At 36.7% G+C, this 23,385-nt stretch overlaps 2 protein-coding genes across 15 annotated transcripts in view; one reads left to right on the top strand and one right to left on the bottom strand.

Moving 5' to 3' along the window:
- Positions 1-9,393, top strand: part of AZI2 (5-azacytidine induced 2) — a 41,360-nt gene extending 31,967 nt beyond the window's left edge. For both annotated transcript variants that reach the window (XM_087915680.1, XM_026708263.2), the window contains 2 exons: positions 6,610-6,731; positions 7,685-9,393. In XM_087915680.1, coding sequence (XP_087771806.1) covers positions 6,610-6,731; positions 7,685-8,046 — 484 coding nt within the window. In that variant the 3' untranslated portion in view covers positions 8,047-9,393. The remainder of the gene's footprint in view (positions 1-6,609; positions 6,732-7,684) is intronic.
- The window catches only part of CMC1 (C-X9-C motif containing 1), a 144,867-nt gene that overhangs the window by 25,576 nt on the left and 95,906 nt on the right, over positions 1-23,385 (bottom strand). For 4 of the 13 annotated variants that reach the window (XR_015739977.1, XR_015739978.1, XM_087915685.1 and 1 more), the window contains 2 exons: positions 16,464-16,554; positions 13,728-13,839 (listed from right to left, as the gene is read on the bottom strand). Coding sequence is in view for 10 of the 13 variants with exons in the window: in XM_087915685.1 (XP_087771811.1) it covers positions 13,728-13,839; positions 16,464-16,554 (203 nt within the window). In the remaining 3 variants the exon portion in view is untranslated. Of the gene's footprint in view, positions 1-7,604; positions 12,127-13,690; positions 13,840-16,463; positions 16,555-23,385 lie in introns of those variants that run through there. The other 9 variants (XR_015739976.1, XM_087915682.1, XM_026708267.2 and 6 more) reach the window with 5 other exon arrangements.

The raw sequence follows: 23,385 nt of genomic DNA, 5'->3' as shown, positions 1-23,385 counted from the left end.
TCATGGCAGCCATTTTGATTGCCACTGCGCTCTGTCTTTAGTTGAGGTGGATTTCCAGATCAGGGAGGAGAGATGGGGCTCTTCTCGACCTGTCAGGCAGTCCCCTTTACTTCACCACCCTTTCAGGCTATGACTCCAATTGGAGCTCGAACTCGAAATGGGGCAGTGGAGCTCATGATCCTCGCTTCCAATAGCACCAGAAGTACAGCCAGAAGCCAAGAATCTAACTTCTTGATAGATGTGACAGCTTGTGCTTTCCTTTTCTTTTTCTGACCTGATAGAATACTACTTAAGATGCTATTCTGTGTAAAAAATATGTACACTTGCTCTCATAAATATTACCTGCTGAATAACTAAGCTACCTAAATAATACTATATTTCTCTAAAAATACTACCTACCCCAAAAACAAACCCTATGATGATTAGCTTATTTGGAGTGGGTCTTATATATGCCCTACCCCCAAAAAAGCTCTAGTGAAGGGGTGGGCGTGGCCAGAACAGGAAGCAGCTGTTTCCTTCCCCAGTCATCTCCTGGCTGCTTGGCCCCTTAATCAAGCCTATGGATCAGCTGAGCCAGCAAGGGCCAGAAGCTGCTTCTCCTTCCTTCTCTCCGGGTGCACTCTGTTCCTTTCAAGCAATGTCACTTGAGAAAAAGACCACATCCCAGGATTGCAATGTTGAAGGCTTGGGTAGGAGTCTATTTGGGATGTCTGTCTGTGCTGAGCTTGATGAAAGGATGGCAAACAGAAAAATCCCCCTCCCCAATTTCCTGCCATTTGCCAAAAAGGTTCCATTCAGAGCCTTCAGCATTTCAATCCTGGGATACGCTGAAGGCTCGGAATGGAGCCTTTTTGACAAATGGCAAAAAAATGGAGAGGGGTTTTTTTCTGCCTGCCATCCTTTCCTCAAGCTCAGCACAGACTACCAGCTTCGTGGATGGCTTCCTACAACCCTTTGGGAAGCTGGCAAAAGGAGCCATTCACCCTTCCCACGTCCTACTGGTACATGGGAAAAAGTGAACACCCCCCCAAAAAGAAGCCCTAGCCATTTTTTCAGGAGTCAAAAGAAAAAAAGGCCCAGTCTTATTTTCTGGGAATCACGGTATTTTAAAATGGGAATTAGAGTGGGACCTGGAATCGTTTTATTTCTTATTAGCTGATAATCTGGCGTTGCCCAGGTATTTATTTATCCCAATCCTGTATTAGACAGAAAAGGGAATTATAGCTATTGTGCCAAAGCAATAGTAGAATATACAAATTATAAATGGTTTTTTTAAAAAAGAACCAATCCCCCTTACCAAAGGGGAGCCCTTTGTAGAGTACTGTGAAGCCATTACCATGGCAACTCCACTGTGCTGTATAGTAGAAGGCACAACAGGTTGTATCTTAATGGAACTTGAATCCAAAATGCACACACTCACTGTCAAAAGTACTGTGATTTGACACCATAGATATACTTCATTCCTTTCCATTTCAGCGGCCCAGGCATTTCAGAGTTATGCTGGAACATCACACCCACACCCCGAGCAATGTTAGGGGTGTCTTATCCCCACACTATTTTGTTCCAGAGAGTAAGTCATCATGCACAAAGTATGGTTGAAATTGCTCATGGCATAGCAGTTATGCTGGAACACACACACACACACACATTCACACACATCCATTTTTATATAGATATTTGTTTCTGAGGTACCTTTCTTAAAAATACTTTTATTGTGAGCTGCCCAAAATCAGGGAATTGGGCAGCAAACAAATTTATTAATAAACGTTAGAAACAGACCCATTAAAATTAGTAAAACATACCTTACACACATGAACAAAGCCACCATTACCTCTGTTTTAGCAATAATTATATTATTTTTGTTTTTTGCAGTTGACAACATATGGTACTCCAAAATTTGTAAAAATAATGCATTTTGATGGAGATGAATCCTAACGTTGAATTTTGTTCAACCACTGCCTTTTTCAGAATGCTGTAGGAAACTGCTTCTTGACAATACTTATTTTTTGACATTAGCTGCTTGTGTAATATTCATTGCAAGACTATGGATGAATCCACAACAGAAATTGGTGTGATGACAAAGTAAAGTATCTAGTGCTAGTATATTTTTCTAAAAAAGGAACATTAGGGGGGTAGTTAAGTATATAATATTGCATGTTGAGCCCAAATAGAGATGGAATTCAGTTACAAGTCCTTTCTTCAAAACATTATTTATAGTTGTTTATATAGAAGTTAAGAAAATTGTATAAATCTAAAAAAGGCACAAAAAATGTAACAACTGAATTAATATTTTCAGTTTTCACAAATGCATTTTCCTTGTTTTCCACTTGATGGAGTAATAGGACTTGATTATAAGAAGTTATTTTATTTGTGACTTGTGTCAAAGAAAAAGTACATGGATGTGTAAAAGTATATTTGGTTTCCATTCTATTGCTATCTCACTTAATTTGTCTCATAATCTTGGCTATTTAATTAGTTGGCCAGTGTTTTTGCTTTTCTCCTCTCCCCACCAAATAGATTTTTGGTGTGTGATATTATCAGTCCATCATCATTAGTTTTATTTTTAAAACATCTTTCCTATATTAATCTTTTATACAAATAAGGATGTACAGATTTTATATTGTAAAACCAGCTGTAATTCATATCACCTGTGAAAGCAAGTCTACAGTTTTTTTCACACCTAAAAGAACTTGTTTGAAATGTTTGTTTCAGTAAGTACCCTTTGATTTAATGTGGATGTCGATATTCAACTGCTTTAATATGCTTGTAAAATCTTTGTCACTTCTCACTGATAGGAAAGTATGTGATCAAATATGAATGTTTAGTTTTAACAATTTTTACACGCTTGTGCAGTTGTGTATATTATGTTGGTTCAAAATAATTAATTTTGATATGATTAACAAAGTATATTGCATTGCTTGTATAGTAAGAGGTGTTGTTATAAACAATAAAGGTTTTTTTACCTTTCATACATATCTTAGGTTTACCTTTTGATAAATAGTTGTTTTGTGACTACAATAGCAGATATTTTATTACATTGTCCAAACTCTGCTCTTAAAAGTCTGTCTGCAGATTTTGGCCAAAAAATTGCCTATTCCTTTAATTTTAAAAAAGGTAGATCTAAAAGCTAGCAGTTCAATGTACTAAATGCTATTCTAGTAGAAAAAATGTTGTAATTGAAAGTATACAGTACTTGTTCTTTGTATATAAACTGAGCCTTAATCTATCTAATCCTTCGTATCAACAAAATAGGGACACATTTGCCAAAAATAGTTCCCAGTGATGAGTTGACCAGATGTTTTCTGAGATGTAGATACTCTGCAGATGTGGTAGGCAGATATTATCATTTCCCCATTAGAAATACAAGAATTAGTATCCCTTAATTTCTGGATCAGCTATGGTTAAAGCAACAGAACAGAAACTAGAAGACTGAGTTCTTGTTTCAGTTTAGGCATGAAAGCTTCTTGGGTAACTTTTGGCCAGTTACTTTCTCTAAGATAGACTGTCAAACTCAAGGCCCGCGGGTCAAATGTGGCCCACGGGATGCTTAAATCTTGCCTGTGGGCCCAGCCTGGAAATAGCAAAGGACTGGCCCACAGTGCCTCTGCTAGCAAAAATGGGGCGCGAAGGGGTGTGTGCGCCCCCACCGTGCCCCATTTTCAGCCTGGGCGGCCTCCTGCAGCACTCTGCCAGTCAAAATGGGGTGCAAGGAGCCATGCACACCTCGTTTTGCCCAGCAAAGTGCTTCAGGAGGCATCTGTCCCATCTCACCCCCCCACATACACACCTGGCTGGCTGCGGAGGAGAATTACAGTACTGATTAGGCCCTCAAAGAAATCCAGTTTGACACCCCTGTTCTAAGACCAATTAATCTCATAGAGTTGTTATTGTAGAAAATGGGGAGGATGGAGTACATTCACTACCCTGAATTATATATAAAAATAGAAAAGTGAGATAAAAATACTTTTTTTTTACTCAAAATAACATTAGGGCAAACTCAATTTCACTGAAGGCTGCATCAGGGTTGAGTTTGACTGTGGGGGTGTGTGTGGCCAAGGTGTGTGTGGTCAGCTCAACATCACTTATGTCAGGGGTGCCTATGGTGGCCCAGGCGGAGCTGGGGGAGTCCATTGCTGAAGAACGGAGGAAGTAGAGACCATAGAGAACAACAAACTCTTATCCTCCAGAGGAGCCTCATCATCCCTCTCAGGCCATGCAGAAAGCTTCCAGATGGCAACACAGGCTGTCCAGAAGCCTAGGCAGCAGAGGGCAAGCACCCAGCCTGGCCCCCAAGCTCCCAGGCACTGCAAGCCCACAGCCCAGCTGAACACCGCTTCCCTGAGGACTGTGCTTACCTCCTAGGTTGCTGCTGTTATTCTCATTCTCCTTGGTGAGGTTGCTCAGGGTGTGTACAGGAGGGCAAAGTGTGTGGGTCAGTGGGAGGCCCACTCCCTTCTCCTTCCAAGGAGACCCAGCTTTGTAACCAAAGCATCCTCAGCAATAGGATGGAAGACCAACAGATGTCAGGAGGAGGAGACGAGGATGGCGAAAGGGCAACAGGGTCACTGATGGCCAAGTGCGAAGGCAGGATTTCTTTAAAAACCTCCCTCCCTCTCAATATAATCTTCCTTCCTTCCCTTTTTCCCATTTCTTTTTCCTTCCCTCTTCTTTCTTCTTCCTTCCCTTCTTTTTCCTTCCTTGCTCTCATCCCCTTTCCTTCTTTTTCTTTCCTCTTCTCCTTTTGTGTCCCTTCTTGGATGCTCACATGCAAAAGGGGAAACATTTCTCAATGTCCCCTTGCCTTGTGATCAAATGCCACTTTTGCTAGTAGTTTGTTTTGCTAGCATTCTGCTAGTGAAAATGGAGCTCAGGATCACCACATTTTTGGCTGCGACAGTTCCTGCAGCACTCTGCCAGAGAAAACAAGCTCTATTTCCTGCTGCGATGGACTCCTACTGCTCTCTGTCAGTAAAAACTGAACCCAGGAGAGCTGTGAAAGCCTCCTGAAGCGCTTTGCCAGTGAAAACAGAGCTCAGGAGGGCTACATGCATTTTCGGCTGCACCAGCCTCCTGCAGTCCTCTATCAGCAAAAATGGAGCTCTGGAGGGCCACATATGGCCCTCCCAAGTTCTGTTTTCGCTGGCAGAGGCACCACGGGCCAGTCTTTCACTGCTTTCAAGGCGGCTCTGTGGGACCCATCTAAGCATCCCATGGGCCTTGAGTTTGACAACCCTGATCTATGAAGATACTGGTGTTACTGCCTTACAAGAAGGCTAGGAACATAAAAGTTTAAGCATGTATGGTTGCATAGCAAGAAACAGGTGTTTATGGTGACTGAATCATCTTTCCATACTGCAATATAGAATTTAATCTCATGGTCTGTTTGTCCCCATGACCATTGCTATTAACTGCAATAATTTTTTCAGCTACCCACATTTTTCAATTCTTTTATTAGCTATTCCACACATTAGGTCACATTAGGTAACGATTTTGAGAAGTGATTGTGTGATATCTAAAAGTAGTCAATTTTGACAGCCAGTTATTAGGGAAAGACTAAAAAAACATTTTAAGCATTCTGATACTTAGTTGACATGATAATTCATTAGGAATATGCTTGTATATTTTTGTCTAGAGGTTGGGTATTGGAAGTCAAGTAAGTGACTTGGGGCCAGTCATTCTCCTCAGCCCTTGGAACATTGCAATGCAAACCACTTCTATAAACAGTGCCTAGAAAACTGCATAGACTTGTTTATTTATTCACCTGAAGTCAAGTCTAACTCAGTCAAACAAAAAGAGAGGAAAGGCTCCTATATTTTACAGGTCCTTCTGAGTATAACACCGATCAGTGGTAGGGGAGGTGTAGATAGCAAATTACTATTTTTTCGATAATTTTAGAACTAGGGATTGCTCAATGAAACTATTAGTGATAGTTCAGTGTGAGTAAATAAGAGTGTGTGTGCACGTGTGCATCTTAAAATGAGATTGTTAAGCAAAGGCCATCAACGCCAAATACAGAACTAATTAAAATACATTAAAAAGATGTGGATAAGCACTAGTACAGAGCCATTAAGACAGATAGTATTTGGCTTGCAATGGCAATTGAACCCAAGTTGCCATTGCTTAGTAATTCTGGAAGCCTGATTGCTGTTGTTAAGTGAGGACCTCATGTGACTTTTGACTTCCTGCTAGCTTCCCCATTGACCTTACTTGTGCAAAGCTGGTTGGATTTTGTGAGCATGTGACCATGGCTTGCTACAGTGTTGTAACTGTGTGCTGTGACCATGGGGACATTGTAGTGACTGGAACTTTGAGGACAAGTCTTAAGTATCATTTGTTCAGCTTTATTGCAATATTGAACAGTTACTGAAGAAATATTTATAAACGTAAGAATAACGTGTACATCTTTTTTGCATTCATATGCTGAAGCTGTACTTTCTCTTCATCTGTTGCCACACAGCAGTATTTTGTTAAACCAATTAATCAAAAGTATATTTTGTATAAATTAAGGAGTCTTTTAGTCTTTTATAGTGAGATATTGCAGCCTTCCTCTTGTCTTTGAATCATTATCTTTTGAAGTTTATCTGCTTAAACTTTTAAAATGTGTTTTAGTGAACGCATTCAGCAGGTATACAGGGAACTGAAGAGGGAGATGTCTAATTTGCATCTGGTGACTAAAGTGCAAGCTGAGATGCTGAAGAAACTGAAATTGATTCCATCTACAACTAAGAAAGGCAAGTACATATTTGCGTAGTTAAAAATCTGAAAACAATGCATAGAATTGTTGAAATTTTGAAATGCAGCTTGTTACTATATCTTAACTCAATTATATCAGTTTAGACTGATAGGTCTCATTTGTATTGTAATTCCAATCTGCTTTCTTTCTGTAGCTGATCAACCTCACACAAAGATGTTGCTGATGCTGTTTTCCATTTTATGCTGTATTCTCTTGTCATTTTCCTCTCTCAATCAGATGTTATCTGTATAAGGCTGAGGTGTTAATTGTATTTGACCCTTTATTGCAACTATTTTATATTTTTAAAAACATCACATAACTCTTCAGTTTTCAAATGTACTTTTACACACAGTTAACTTTTTAAGAATATAAAAACAAAAGCTATCATTTATTACCTTTTAATATGGTAATTTTTAATCTTAAGCTTCACTTTATACACAATATTTCTACAGAGAAAGTGCTTTTGATAATTAGATTGCAAACTTATTTTTAAATGGAAAATTCTTGACTGCTCAGGAAATTTTTTGCACTCTCAAAATTCTTTAAGTCACACTCTTTCTTCCAAGATTGAAAAGCACTTGAATAAAAATTGTTATGTTTTTATGTTAATGGAAGCCAAATTAAATATGTATATTTAATTGGCCCATGATGATGTCATAAGTGAAATAGATGAAAATTGCACTTTAAAATGAATTTAAGGGAATGTACAGTACTCTAACTCTGGTGTATTAAAAGTAAAAAAGGCCATCCATAAGGTACCGGTTATATAGGAATAAATAAGGGAACTGATCAAAGAAAGAACAAGGTTCCTACAATCACATGGCAGTAAGAGATAAATTTGTAATTAGAAGAACAGATATCTACTAAGTACTGTTAATAGCATCTGAATTTTATTAAGTGTAAATGATTCACAGTAGCCCCCAAATTAAATATATTTGGTTCTTTCCACAGTGCCATCCTATACCTCTGTTCAGCGTATTGAAGATCTTGAAAGGGATGCTACTAACCTCCACTTAGGTGCTTCTGGAGCAATATGCAGAAATAGATTACTTCAAACAAGTGGTGATGTTTTTGGTAATCTTGCATCATCCTCACCATGTACTAATGAGAAATTTAGTTCTGCATGTGACTCTCCATTTCTGGAACATAACTCCTATGGAAAAAATTCTCTGGAAGATAATTCTTGGGTATTTCCAAGCCCTCCAAAACCTAGTGAAACAGTATTTTGGGAAATGAAAAACAGAGTGACTCACTTAAACTTTCCAGGAAATAACTTAGATCAATATAACCAAAATTGCTTGCATAAGAGCTAAGAGCAGAAGGAGGAACTTGAAAGTAGTCCTCAATAAGGCCTTGAACTTGTTAGTAGAAAATAAGAATGGAGAGGAATATAATCAACTTTCAGTCTGCATGAGATTTTCCCTGTTATCTAAACTTGAAAAACAGTGAATTCAAAGAAATATGGTGAATGAATCTGTTATTTTCTCAATTTTCTGATTGCACATTGGCAGATTTCTAAAATATTAAATTGTGGAATAAAACAAAAACATCATGTGGTATGAATAATATTGTTCCAAAGTATGTTACATTCAAAAATTTTGACAAGCTATGAGAAGGATTTAGTTTTTGGACAAGTTTTGATTTAAGCTCGGGTAATAATATATTCAATTCTGAATATATTCAATTCCCTGGCTTTTGTATGATATGCTGAAAAGGAGTAAATAAATTATGTAGAAATTACTTTCATTCCTTTTTTCAATTTATCAACTTATCCTCATTACCCTATGATAAAAAAATTGAAATAGGGTAAAATGGAAAAGGTTCTAAATGCTGCAGTAAAATATTTCATCACTTCACAAATAATATTGTGTATTTATTGCTTCTTTTAGGGGGGATTTCCTGTCCAAAATGCAGTGATTGTTTTGAGGTGAAATATCCAGGCTCCTTAATACAGCTAGGAAGAACTGTAATATTTCAAATATTGTAATATTTCTATGATTCCACATTTCTGATATATTCTATACTAAAGAAGATGCATTTGATCCAAAATACTGGGTCCATTGGTAACCTCATTATTTAACAGCATTGAAATAATTTTACATCTTTTCTGTCTCATTTTATTAGCACTAAATTTCGGTTGAACTCGTATACTCTTAAATCATTAGAGAGGCTTTTATCAGTATATAAGTAGGTAGATTTCTAACAATAGTTTTATGTTCCTGGTATTTTGAGATGCTGAAACAGCAGGGGAAAAGGTCAGAAGGACCTGACAATATAATGATGGACCAGCTGCAAGTTTTGTTTACTTCAGTGCCCAAATCTCATCTGGTCATTCCCATATGTACAATTCATGTATTCTGCCATTTCCCATTTGTTTCTGAATGGATACTTGAAAGATGAATAGAGAAAAGTAAAATCTATACTAGAAAAAATAATTGTATGTTCCTGAAAGATAAAACTTTACATGTGGTTGTGTAGATGAACAGCACAACCATATCAGTGCTATCTTTCCTTTCTTCCTTTGCATTGCATTTGATATAATTCAATACTGGTGCTTTCTATCTTATATTACTAAAGAGAATATAATCTATGGAGGCAAGTGAAAGCATGGAGTTTTTTTCCTGTGTTAATGAATGGCACACATAAATAATGTTCCTCAGATTTTTTAAAATCTTGTCTTGTTCATCTTACCTTGTCTGTGATTAATGGAAATGGTGCCATGCAGGAATTTATTCTGACAATGAACATAGCTGACTCATGGGAGTACAATCCTCTTGTAGAGTAATAGAACAAACCCAATATGCATATAGTAAATCTAAGCCACTGATTTCAGCTGATAGAACCAACTACCTGTGTAATAAAAAGAAGTAGCAGTAGCCATTTCTCATGTGGCTGCATAGCTCTAATGTTTCTCAGGACTGCTTTTTTTGGATTAGATATTGAATAAGTTACCATTATTCAACATGCCAAGCCACTTGTTTTTAATGAGAGAGGATACAGCCATGTTTTTAAATAATTTGTTTTTGTTTGAAACAATTGGATGAAAATTGGTAGAAATCTTTTTTTATTTTGAATGCTCTGCACTGTATATTCACCTATACTAATTAGAATCTTAAATTTGAGCAAATTCTGATTATAACCCAATTCTGTATCTGAGTGCAAAACAAAATCTGGAGTGGTTTCATTGTTATAATTAGGAATGTGTAAACTTCTTTCAATTTAGGAATATAGCATTCTCTTCCCCTTCCGAATCAAGACATTCTTAGGGTAGAAAGGCTTTAAATTGACACTAACATTTAATTATTTCATTTATATATCTAAAATATCTTACTTAAAATTTATATTTTTAAAGAGATCAAAATGGAATACATTAGAAAAGGAAGTGAAGAAAAAAGAAAAAAAACTCTAGTACCAAATATAAAAGATTAGGTGAATCATTTCTAATCAGGCCTTTTTTATGAGTTGCTCTGAGACACGGAAATGATATTTTAATCTCTTAAAACTCCTTGATACAGAAACCCTATATTAATGTGGTTTTTCTTAAATGAAAGGAAACCTAGATGGCTAATTCATAGAAAATAAACATTTTTTTAAATCTGAGAAATGGTCACTTTTAGATTCTCACTACATTAAAAACTGAGTTCAAAGTCATGAAGTATCATGAAGCATTCATGAAATTATAAATCTGCTTACAAGGTAAATTTAATTAGAGTTTGCCTCCTAACTTACTGGTGCTAATGAAAAGATAATATGTTTTCTTTCAAGTTTCATGCAAATAGCACCATTTGAAAAATTATTTTGAGCTGACAATGTACTCTCGGAATGAGAATTTCTAGTGTTTGTCATAAGTAATAACTAGATTTAAAGATCAGCTATTTCTTGAAATAGCAGTCCCAAACTTTCTGGCTTGGCAGATCAATGGAGGTGGAGGGGGATAGTTCCATGTGAGCAGCAGGTGTACATATGAGTGTGCGCAATTCCATTTGCACTTGTGAGGATGAGCTTAATGTGCACAACTGCATTTGCACTTGTGAGGGTGAGCTTCATGTACAAGAACGAGTGTCCATCATTCATGCAAATGGAGCTTTGTGCATTGCCCAGTTCAAACAGGCCATGGCCTGGTAGTGGACAGTAGCCTGGGGGTTGGATATCCCTTATCTAAAAGACAACAGCATTAAAAGGATAACATCATTTTTTCCTTTTTTTTAAAAGCCCTGTGGCTCAATTTTCTGTAAACTCTCTAACTTTTTTATATTGATAGTCTGCTGATGCTTTTTAATTGGCTGAAATTGTAGCAGAACCCAAGAGCTAACAGGTTGCACGTGCACACCAAAAAGTTCAACGTCAAAGACTAGACTTTTTATATCTTCAGGAAATATATATGTGCATGTATACACATCCAAAACTGCTTGCAAGCTAAACTGCAGTACGCTGTTCATGCAATCTGCCCAATTGTTTGCGGACTTTCATATAGCAAAGTTCAGAGAAAAGCAATTTTCAAGGCAGACTTTTGTCTGACCATATGTTTAAATGTTCTTTCAACACTTCCTTGCCCCATTCATCCTGGCTAAAACTGATAGCAACAGGGACTTGACTTATCTCTGCTGCACTGTTTAGAAAAGTTTGAAAAAAGCAACCAAATCAGAAGTCATAAAATAGTTGCCTAACTGTAGGAGTCAGAATGGACTGTGTTTTGTTTTTCATACACAGCACACTCAGAGCAGTAATTAAGAGGGCAGGTTCCAAAGGCATAACATTTTATAGCTCAATATTCTTCACTGATCAATCTTTTGCTGCCCTAGCTCCTTATTTCAGATATCTTTAAAAAAAGGGACCATCTATTTTATATATAGTTACTCAACCAGCTGATTAATTCAAAAGAATGTGAAAGCTGGAAATTCTTTGCCATGTGCATAGATTTCTTTGCAAATGAAATGAGGGAATAAGTATATAACAATGAAAAATCAGTTAACTTTCAGTCTTTATATACTGCTTACTTAATATGACATAAGTGGTACAATGTATTTTGTGATATAATATACTTTGTTAGGGGGAAAAGCAAAACACTAAAATTCATAAAGCATTATTTTCATATATATTGGATGAGAAAAAAAATCCCTGAGAATCATTTTTACCATATATATTTGAAAAGGGCTGCATAAGAAGTTAAATAGAGAAACATTTTTTTGTTATTTGATGCTCTTACAATAGCCCTTTATAAAGGTCAACCCCACATTATAAAGCTCATTCTGTTTCCCACTTTTGTCTTGGCTTTCACATCACCTATACTCTACATTTTGAAGGTAGAATAGATGAATATCAGATGTAAGGTAATGTTGACATTGTCTTCATTCTTCAAATATTGTATTTTAAATTTCTCACAAATCCAAGATCTGCAAATGGAACAAAATTTATTTCCCTAAATACCATTTTTCCTGAAAATAAAACTATCTGGAAATAATCCCTAGAGTTTTTTCCATGTGCGCCTAATATAAGCGCTGCAGCCAAAATAAGCCCTACTTAAGAGCTTGATCAGCCAGACGGCCGGCTATTTTGTCTGGTTGCTCACAGTGCCGCAGCCATGAGGCAAGGCAAGATGGCAGAGTGTTGCTGCTCCCATGCCCAATTAGAAACCTGTTTTCCATGTACACAAATGCCTCAATAATAAGAGCACTAGAGCCTTAAAAGCAAAGCACAGTTTGGTATTCAACATCTCATTACTTCATGTGTAACTTAAACTAATCAGCCAACTTATAGTCAGTAAGGAGCAGGCTGAGCTCTGTTATTCCTGTCCAAAAGTACATATTTTCTTGATAAGAGATATTTACTGATGCATGTTACAGAAAGATTAGCAGAATGGCTTATTTTCATATTTAACAAGCAATTTATATAGATAGCCCTCAATGTATGACAGCAATTGAGCCCAAAATGTCTGTTCCTAGTGAGACAGTTTGCTTTATTTTACTATCTTTTTTGCCACGGTTGTTAAGTGAATCACTATAGTTGTTAAATTAGTAACACGGTTGTTAAATGAATTTGACTTTCCCATTGACTGCTTGTCAGAAGGTTTCAAAAGATAACATGCATGGCAACTGGGACACTGCAACTGTCATAAATGTGAGTCAATTGCCAAGTATATGAATTTTGATTTGTAACCATGGAGATGCTGCAATGGTTATGTGAAAAACAGTCATAAGTCACTTTTCAGGGCTGTTATAACTCTGAACAGTCACTAAACTAACTTATAAGTCAACAACTATCTGCATTCTGTTGTTTTTTGAACCATTCATTTCCCTTCCTAAAAGCTTTCCAATAGCCTTCTTAAATTCAGTGATTATTAGATGGGTTGGGACTTCAAAATGAGGATTATATTTTCATGTATCTAACACTCATCAGGTAATCTGTAGGAACTCTTCTCAAGCAATTCTACTTTTAAAATTTTGTGTGGAATTTCTCTAAAAGATACTCATTCAGATGTATCATTCTTTGGAGGACATTCATGTGACAAATCAAACCCTAATAGGTAGTTAGAGAGCGAAGAAATCTTGCAAAGGACCTCTGCTCTGTTATTAATCACGTGCAACCAAATATTTCACCTGTGATAGAATCAAAAGTGGAATGCCATTAACATTAAAAAAGAACTATTGGAATCAGCACACAATCTTCCCTTTCCAAAGAACTCCATTCTATCGTATTTTAAATATTGTAAAATTTATATTGTCCAAATAAATAAGAACAAAAGATGTAGATTTATTTTGCGGTGTCCTGAAAAATAGGTATATACAGTGACTGAATGTGCTGCATGTGCTAAATGAACTGAGGAATTACTTCTGATTTACTAAATTGAATAGCCAGATTTGATTAGCATAGGCATGTTCTTCAGGATTTCTGTATTTTAGTTTCATTTATTTTGAGAGATTTAGACTAAAGAAATCAGAAAGAAGTTGCTGTGCTTACATAAGTTCAGGTTTCAAATGTCAGCCATACAACTTGCCTAGGAGCTAGTAGAATGCTCCTGATGAGGAACACCTTGTGCTGCCCTGTGTTCTTCCCTGGTTTTCAAATATTCAGCCTTGCATTCTTCATAAAATGCTGGATCACTATAGCTAAAAACATAGGCAAAATATGTGTATTAATTTATCCACTCAATTACATGGAAAAGTAATAGAGCAAGAAGGAATAGTGCTGGGAACCCTCTTAACGCCAACTATTTAAAGCAGGGGAATCAAACTCTATTTCATTGAGGGCCGCATCAAGATTGTGTTTGATCTCGGAGGTCCAGGGGTTTGTATGGCCATGGATGGGTGTAGTCATAATGGGCTTGGGCATGGTGGGTGTTTGACACACACTCAAGGTGCATTTTTTCTCCTTCTTTCCACAGTTCTTTGCTATAAACATTTTCTTATCTCTTTTACCAGATATTACTGGCAAACATATTACTTATTCTTCATAATCCACTAAACCTTTTATTTCTAAATTTATACCCCTTGTTTAATAATAAATTGCTTTTTCAGGCAAAAAAGATATTTATAATATTGTATTTTTATTATTCAATTAATTAAAAAAATACAATAGCATAAATAACATGATAATTGTCCTAGCAAGACCTAACAGCAGAAGTAAATTTCTAGAATAGTAAATAGAAATGGCTGTCAATTATAGATTGCTGATTAAATGGATCTACAGTATGTAAAATCTGGCATTATTAACATAGGATGTTGCTTGTTTTCTATCCAGAGACTACGCTTAAGAGACTACACTTAAGACTACGTAACTGTAATCCAGTCCAATCCAGTCCTCCTCCATCACTCTACTAGCCAAAAATGGGTCATGCAGAGGCCCTGCATAGCCTGTTTTCAGCCATTAGAGTACTGCTGGAGGCTGCAAACAGGCCACACAGGAACCTTGTGGTGCTTCCGCATGGCCCATTTTCAGCTGGCAGAGTGCTGCTGAAGGCTGTGGAGGCCAAAGAATGGGCTGTGGGAGGGGGGGTTATGGTGCCTCTGTGTGGCCAGTGTACCCCTCACACCCATGTCCTATGGAAGGCTTTATTTGCAAGTTCTTTGCACGCACAAACATTTTCCCTGGGTCTGGAAGCCAAGTAGTTGTGCACAAACACGAATGGGAAAATTCAAAGTAGCTACTATATGTTGAACCTTTTGGAGGATGTGGATGTCACAATAAACCATGGAAGGGAACAATGTTAGGCCTTGTGAAATGTTTTGCAAAGCCCTACTATGGAAAAATCATAGGCATGAGTGAACAATTTTGTCTATTAAAATAAAAGCATATAACCCAGCAGGTACAAAATTCAGTAATGGAAGAATATAAACTTCCCCACGGGAAAGAAAAAGAAAACAGATACTCCTCATTTCCTGACCAACTATTTTAGTGATCTAAGTTATGATGGCACTGAAAGAGGAATCTATGACAGGTCTTAATGGTTATAGCTATCACAGCATCTCGACAGTAACTTGATTGTGATTAGAGTGCTGGGCAACTGATTCACAATTATGATAGTTGCATTATCCTGTAGACACATGATAGCCATTTGTGACTTTCATTGCTGATAAAATCAATGGGGAAGTTGGCAGGAGTTTGCAAATAGTCATGTAACAATTGCAATTGGAAGGGCCACAACTGCTGTCCTAAGTTTTTGCAGTCATATGATGTTGTGCTTTACATTCATAAGTTAACCCTTAGTTGTTGATCCTAATTACCACGATTAAGCATTTGTATTCTATCCAAGATGGAATTCTCAATTATTTAACAATATATTAGCCTGTAACCAATTTCTGGTAAACAGTATAAGTTTCATTAACAGAACCTGATACATTTAATTAAATTTACATTTTGTCTTAGTTTACCTTTTCCTTTTTTGTTGTAATATCTGACTTAATCCTCCATAGTAGTACAGAACATTTCAGATCCCTTTACGAAACTGAATTTCCATATTGACAATCTTAATGCAATTTTAAAAACATTTAAACAGTTTAACTTTGGTGTGTTTTTTTAAATGGAAGAATCCCTGTCCAATACTTGCCTCCCCCCACCCAAGACAAAATCTTATTTACGTAAACATTTTTTCATTTTTCCTTACAACACAGGATTTTTTTAAGTTATCTGTTTGATTTTGTTTAACATTCCCTTAATGCTCAGTCAAGTCAAATCATTTTAAAAATAGAGACACCATACATAATTATCTTTCATATATCATAAACTTTCTGAATAAATCTAACAATTCTACAGCTTTCAAATATATGCAATAAATAAATCATTTTGGTCTTAAGAGAATGAAGCTGCCATTTGTTTCCCTAATGTGTTAGGCAGACAACTCCCATTATCATAGACCACTATAATCCAATTAGCTGGAGATGCTGAAAATTGGAGTTTAACTTGACTGGACAATGGCTGTGATACAGATATTCCTCCTCAAAATATCCATCATGAAGAGTTGTATTCTTTTATGAAGAATCTGCTACACTGATGGCAACAAAAAGAACAAATGGGGGGAAATGATAGGGAACAATTAAATAAAAAACAGTGCTAGTTATCTCGTGTTCTGATATAGATTTTCCCAACTTAAAGCCTTAGATTTGTCAGCTAGCCAATACAATGTTAATATCGAAGAATTAAAGCAACATCTGTATCATACCATTTAAAAAAACCACAACCCAGCAATGGATGCTTTGAAGGGTGGATATTTCCCATTCAGTGCCTTTATACTTACTAGCCAGTGAGACATTCTTTCAGCAGTTTGTTTTCCTTTTGGCATTTTATCACCATAAGAAAACCTGTGTCTTTGCAACATTTGGTAAAGTCTGAAAAAAAACAAAGAGATGCAAAGTGGTTATGCTTCAGCACAGGAACAGGTTAATATATCCTCATAAGAATGATCCTTATTTTTGTGATTGGTGCTTAAATTATTCATTTATAGTAGAAGTTCCTCCTACTTATTATTACATTATAATATAATATCATACATTAAAGAATGTGCGATAACATGGGCTAAGAATTTTTGTTATACTATATAGATGAATCAGTGGAAAATGTTATTAACGGATTGAAATTTACATTGTTATATTAAAACGATTTTTTATAAAATGGTGCATCATTGGTATATGACGTCAAGAGAAATTATCCAGAAGGTATAAAGGCATTTCAAATGTATGCTCAAAATATGAACAATGTCCATCATGTCTGGTGCACAGTAAAAAAGCTTTAAAAATGGATTCAATTATATGTATTGATAGATAGTTTTAAATAAATAATTAATTGAATCTAGAACATTTCTTTTAGGATTAATGGGTAAACAGAAAAGAGTCTTATAAGATTATTTCAATTTTTCTTTACTGTGATGAGATTACTATATGCACTAAGTTGGAAATATTTGATATTATTGATAGAGGAATGCTTGGTGAAATTGACAGAATTTGCGATATAGACAAATTGACTTCTTTAATTAGAGAAAGATCATTACTGGCATTCATTGGAAACCCTGTACCGGCCTTTTGTGTGAGAAAGATAAGGATTTTGTGATTTACAGTTTTAATGATTAGAAAATAAGTTATAAAAAGAATAGAGTTATGATGTAATTATGAAAGTGGTTTGACTAGAGTTATATGCATATCTGCTGATATTGGAAGCAATTTCTTTATATATTTCATGCTTTCTGTCTTTTTGCTTTTGTTTTACTTTTTCCATTTTTTTTTCTTTTTTACATTCATCCTGTTTATTTTATATGACTAGCACATTTTGTAAATGACTGTAAAACTGCCTAGAATCACCTTTACAAGATGTATGGCATAGAATTTTAATAAATAAATAAATGATTTTTTTTTCTTTCTTTGAATGTATTTGATAAATAAAAATCATCAATAAAAATTATTAGAAAAAAATATTCATTGAGAATATTTTTCTGAATGAAAATTTGGTGAATTTTGGTTTCTGAAAAGTTTAACTAAAAATGTTACTCATTTTAAAAAAGCAACATAGTAAGATTTCATATTTATATTGAATCTCTTTAATGCTGAGATTAGAGGCAAACAAGGCATAATTGGAAGGTGCTGCCAATTTCTGCCAGTAAAAAACTAGGTATGCTAATTTTTTTTAACTAAGCCAGAGTTCAGAGTCCTCCAAAGCAACCGTGTTTTATCAGAATTATCCCTGCCCATTGACATGCTGTCATGATACATAGTTGTATCCTGTTCTGGCACTAAGTACTAAAGTTACTTACATGGAAGGAAAAAAAGAAAAGAGGAGTGAATCATAGCTATGAAACAATTGTAAGCCCTGTTTTTATGGTACTTTAGTGGTTACAGTTAAAGAAACTATAGGGGTAAAAAAAACTTCTAATATTGGCACTATTAGCACCCTTCATCTACAATCAGTAGCAAACATGGACTTCCTTTATCCTATCACTCACCAGTATCTGAAATCTGCTAATTTTCTCTCTGGCAGGTCATATAAACAGTAGGAAATATACAATTCAATGATTCACATAGCAGATTTGATCCAATCTAACTTTCTGCAATCTGCTTCTCCCACTACTGATGGTAGGCATATTATCTCTGAACCTGAAAATAATATAGGCTCAGTTCATATTTCACACTGGTCATAAACATATTTTCTTTTACTAAATAGAAAGCATAAAGTTGGTATTTATGGTTTAGAGTTATCTATGAATTTATCTATGGTTTGTGCTGGCTTAGAGTGGGAGCTGATTCTTGCTTTTATCAATTAAAGGCCCTGCCCCAGGTGGGAAATCCACGGCCACTGGCAGTGCCGCCATCCTCTCTTTCCCTCCCCTCTTCCCTTCCTGGGTGTGAAGGGAGGGAGGAAGGGAAGAAGGAAGTAGACAGGAATGAGAGGGGGAGGCAGGGAAGAAAGGCGAGGGGGGGAGGAGGAAGGAGATGGAAATGAGAAGGAGGAAAGCAGGGAAGGAAGGGGGAGTGGGGAGGAGGAAGGAAGGAAGAAAAAAAAGGAATGAGAAGGAGGGAGGCAGGAAGGGAGGAGGGGGAAAGAGGAAGGGAGGGAGGGAGGGAGAATGAAATAAGGGTCTGAGGGAAGTCCTGCCTTAGCACTTGGCCATCAGCAGCCCTGCTGCACTTTTGCCATCCCTTTGCCCCCTCCTCCTGGCCTCTCCTGGCGGTCTCCCATCCTATTGCTAAGGATGCTTTGCTTACAAAGCTGGGTTTCCTTGCATGGAGAGGGAGTGGTCCTCCCTCTGACCCATGCACTTTGCCCTCCCACACCTACCATGAGCAATCTGGCCTAGGAAAGTAAGCAGTCTTGAGGAGTAACAGCCTTGAGGTGATAAGCGTGTTCGGGCATCTCCTTGGGGATGAGGGGCTGGATCCCCAATTCCAGCCTTTTCTAGGCCCCAACAGGAGGCAGAGGACCATGCTGCTGTGTGTGGAAACACAGAGGAGAAAGTTTGCAGTAAGTAGTTTCCTCCAAGTCCAACTTCTGCCTTGAACTTCTGGAAAGGAGGAGGGAGTGGGAGGGAGCTGTGTGTGGGAAGGCTGCCCTTAACAGCCAACATCCTTACCACACACAATTAGAAAGGGGGATTCCCTTTCGAGAAAGTCAGTCTCCCTCGTGAAAGACCAGAAGCACTGCTCTTCTGCCTTCTCTAGCTCTCCAGAGATCTATCAAGGCAAAGTTGGGCTCAGAGGAAACTGCTTCCTGCAGGCTTTCTCATCTGCGCTTCCACACACAGCAACATTGTCATCCACCTCCTGCTTTGCTGGGAGGAGGCACCGGACAGGGAACACCAACAATGTTTGGGAATGTGAGAAGAATGTCTCCTTTGTCATGCTGTGCACAAGCATACATGTGCACACACAAACACACCATTCTAAGCTTGGAGACTTTTATCCACATCTAAGCTTGCAACTGCCAATCAAGCTTGAGCTTGGGGAGAAGGTCCTCTCCTTCCTCTGTAGATAAAAGTGCCCAAACTTGGAATGCTGTATATGTGTGTTTATGCACACGCATGTGCTTGGCTGCCAGCAGTTTGGGGAGATGAGGAGCTTGTGTTGCACGAAATTGTCCGCACATCGAGTTAGCCAGTACAACTTGTTCTGTCCTGACCTAGTCATCCCAAGTCAGCCACGCTCAATGAGCAACATCAAGCTGACCACACCCACACAGTCATGCCCACCTGGCCGCTGTGAGTCGTCAGTCTTATATGCAACTGGCTGCCCTCTATGAAATTAAATTTGACATCCCTGGATTAGAAGGAAAATTAAACTTCTAAAATAAAAGCAGTTTTATACATCTGTTTTTCAAACAAGGATCTTTGCCCTGTAAAATCTGTATTATAGCATAAATGTTTACAACAACTTCTTAGTGAAGCATGCACAAGCACACAGAAGCATTAAAACAAAATTATTTCAAGTATTTTTTTGCATCAGTTAATTTAATTGACCAAGCTCTACTAAAAGGATACTTAAACAATAAAAATATTAATGTTAATAATATAAATATTAATTTCAGTAATGAAATTATGGAATTTCCCACAGACCTACTTGTCTCCTAGTCAATTAAAATATTATTTATCCAAGAATATAAATCTGCCTATGCATGTTTTATTTCATTAAAAAGAACCAACTTTTCTTTTATCAATAAAAGACAATGTAAAAACAGAATTACTATGGAAAAATACAAATCACAAACCAAATATAAGTAAACTTTAGAGTTTTCTTGTTCTATCGTCCACTGAAAAGCACAAGAGCAAATAAATTCTTTACAAGAACTACTGATAGCATATTAGCAACTTAGACAGTATTTAATCCTTACATTGTTTTCAAATTTGCTGAATAAAGCACCTTATATTAGCCATCTTGGAGGAAAGGATAATGACTTACTTATCTACTCATCCCTTCCATTCCTTACTGAAGAGATCTTAAAAATTTTCAGCTCTTTGATATCAGGTGAATATTATAACATTTTATTTGTAATAAATAGAAATTTCCAAATGTTGTTGAAATTTAGTGGGATTAAAGTCTTTTAAAATATCAATCATATTAGTATTTTACTACATTTTGCCAACAACAATAACCACAAACAGCTGCAGGTATTTTAATGCTTTCCTATAATTGCTTATCATAATTTTTTTAAAAAAGTTTCAAAGTGCCCAAATCATGAATCCAGGCTAAATTATATTCTGTTCAATTTCCAACTTGAATCAAAGTGGAATTCATTTGCACAGGCCCAGAAAATAACTCCTAGTAGGGGGAAGTATTTCATTTCCTCATTTAATGATGCAATCTAATCTGCAATGTTAGCCCTTCCTGGCCTGCTGCCTCAAGCTTTTATAAGCTTGTTTAGCAACAGGGTTGTAATTAGGATTTTCTTATCATACTATGTAACAAATTAACACAGTTCATACTTGACTTTCTTTTCAATATTATCAAACTATTTATGAAATTGTATTCCTTTCTAACAAATTAAAGAGTGAAAACTGTCTCTTTCATACTGCTTTCAACAAATCACACCCTGTGTGATAACACTCTTAGCCTTTGCATAGTATTCTGTATTGCTGTTTCTGATGCCCAGAATCATGTAGACTATTTGTTCTGCGGTCAGAAAGCCAGTGAAACTTCACACTGTGCAGTAAATACAACATATATTCTGTTACACATATAAATACTCTTTGACGGAAATTCTGAAAATGAGTGGCTCTCATATAGCAGACACATCAGCACTCCTATTATGCAGACATGTGCAAAAAGTGTTTCATCACACACTAGGTTACATTCTTCTTTTAGTCTTAAATTTTTTAAAGAGGAAATTGCACATCCAATCTCCTATGAGAACTGTATTCATACTAAAAAAATGAATAACTTTACAATTATGGATAGTATATTTAATTGGTTAGATTAATTAATTTAAGTTCCTTAACACTGGTGCTTATTTCATAAAACCAAGGCTAAGAGCAATAGAACTGTGCACTGTAAACATTTTAAGGGCTAACCCCCTTTATTCTTTTACATAATCATAATATCTCATATTACTGGATCTGCCTTCCAAATGGTTGGTGAAACTAATGGGACAGAATTCAGCAATACTAAAATTATATCAGGATAACCAGGTTTTAATCTACCCTCAGCCATGGAGACTCACTAGGTGCCACAAAGTAAATACAGTCTTGTAGCTCAAATTATCTTGTGGGGTTGTTGTGGGGTAAAACAGAAGACAAGAACACTCCCATCAACACCAACAGGACAAAGCACTAAAATATAATCAGCCAAGCTCAGAGATTTTCCTTATAGGTACACAAACATAATCACCTCCCCCAACCATGTGGCTTTAACAGATATGGCTGCTTTAATCTCTATAAATACACAGCAATAGCACTTATACGGCTTCACAGTGCTTTACAGCATTCTAAGTGGTTTACAGAGTCAACATATTGCCCTCAACAATCTGGCTCCACATTCTACCAACTTCAGAAGGATGGAAGGCTGAGTCAACCTTGAGCCAGTGAGACCTGAACTGCCAAACTGCTGACAGGTGATAATCAGCAGAAGTAGCCTGCAGTACTGCATTCTAACACTGCACCACCATTAATCAATTATTAATTATTAATAATATTCTCCAGCAACAATCTTACGTATAAAAGATGGAACTATAAATTTATATTTTGTTAAAAAATCCATATTAAATTCTATTTTGAGGACACATGGTATCTTAATAGTTTTAAAGCTAGGCATATCCCATCTTCTATAACGGGTGTCAAACTTGGTTTCGTTGAGGACCACATCAGGGCTCTGTTTGACCTGGGGGGGTAGGGGGGAGTGTCCAGGGTGGGCATGGGCAGCCCAATGTTACTTTTATCGGAGATACCTGTGGTGGTCCAAACACTCTGCCAATGAAAATGGGCTCCCGAGCTCTGTTTTTGGCTGTGATGGCTGCCTGCAATCCTCTGCTAGTGAAAACTCCGGAGGGCTGTGTGCAGCCCTCATTAGCTCTGTTTTCGGCTGTGATTTCCTCTGCAAGAAAAAAACGAAGCTTAGGAAGGTGGAGTGCGGCTCTTGCGAGCTCCATTTTCACTGGCAGAGGCACCACAGGCCAGTTCTTTGTTGTTTCCAGGACAGCCTTGTGGGCCAGATCTAAGCACCCTGCAGGCCAGATCTGGCCGAGGGGGGTTGAGTTTGACACCCCTGTTCTTAAAGTCCTCTTGGAGTCCTAATGGACAATCATTTAAATATGAGCCAACAGTGTGCTGCAGCTGCCAAAAAAAGGCAGCACAGTTCTAGGCTGCATATACAGAGGGATAGAATCAAGATCATGTGCTTTTTTTTTTGTAAAAAAGATTTTTTTATTTTTATATTTCAAAAACATCTCTTGGTGAACAGCGCGATTCCACGTTTTTACATTTCCATACATATTCATCTTTTCCATACAATTTCATATCATATCATTACATCTCATATTTTCTATAAATTTTCTCAAATATTCTTATATTCTTCACATTTATTTTATATATTTTCTATTCATATCTTAACTTATTTTTTTCTTTAAATAATTCTCCTGTCTTCATATTCATTATACTTTTATCTGTCATATTTGCAATTTCATTGCATACTCTTTCATTATTCAAAAAGTTCTGTCTTAATTCTAATAATACAAAAAAAAATTACTTT

This window comes from Pseudonaja textilis, chromosome Z, assembly GCF_049901715.1.
Source record: "Pseudonaja textilis isolate UNSWEBS1 chromosome Z, rPseTex1.2, whole genome shotgun sequence".
Classification (NCBI taxonomy): domain Eukaryota; kingdom Metazoa; phylum Chordata; class Lepidosauria; order Squamata; family Elapidae; genus Pseudonaja; species Pseudonaja textilis.
This window is presented reverse-complemented; position numbering and strand designations above follow the sequence as displayed.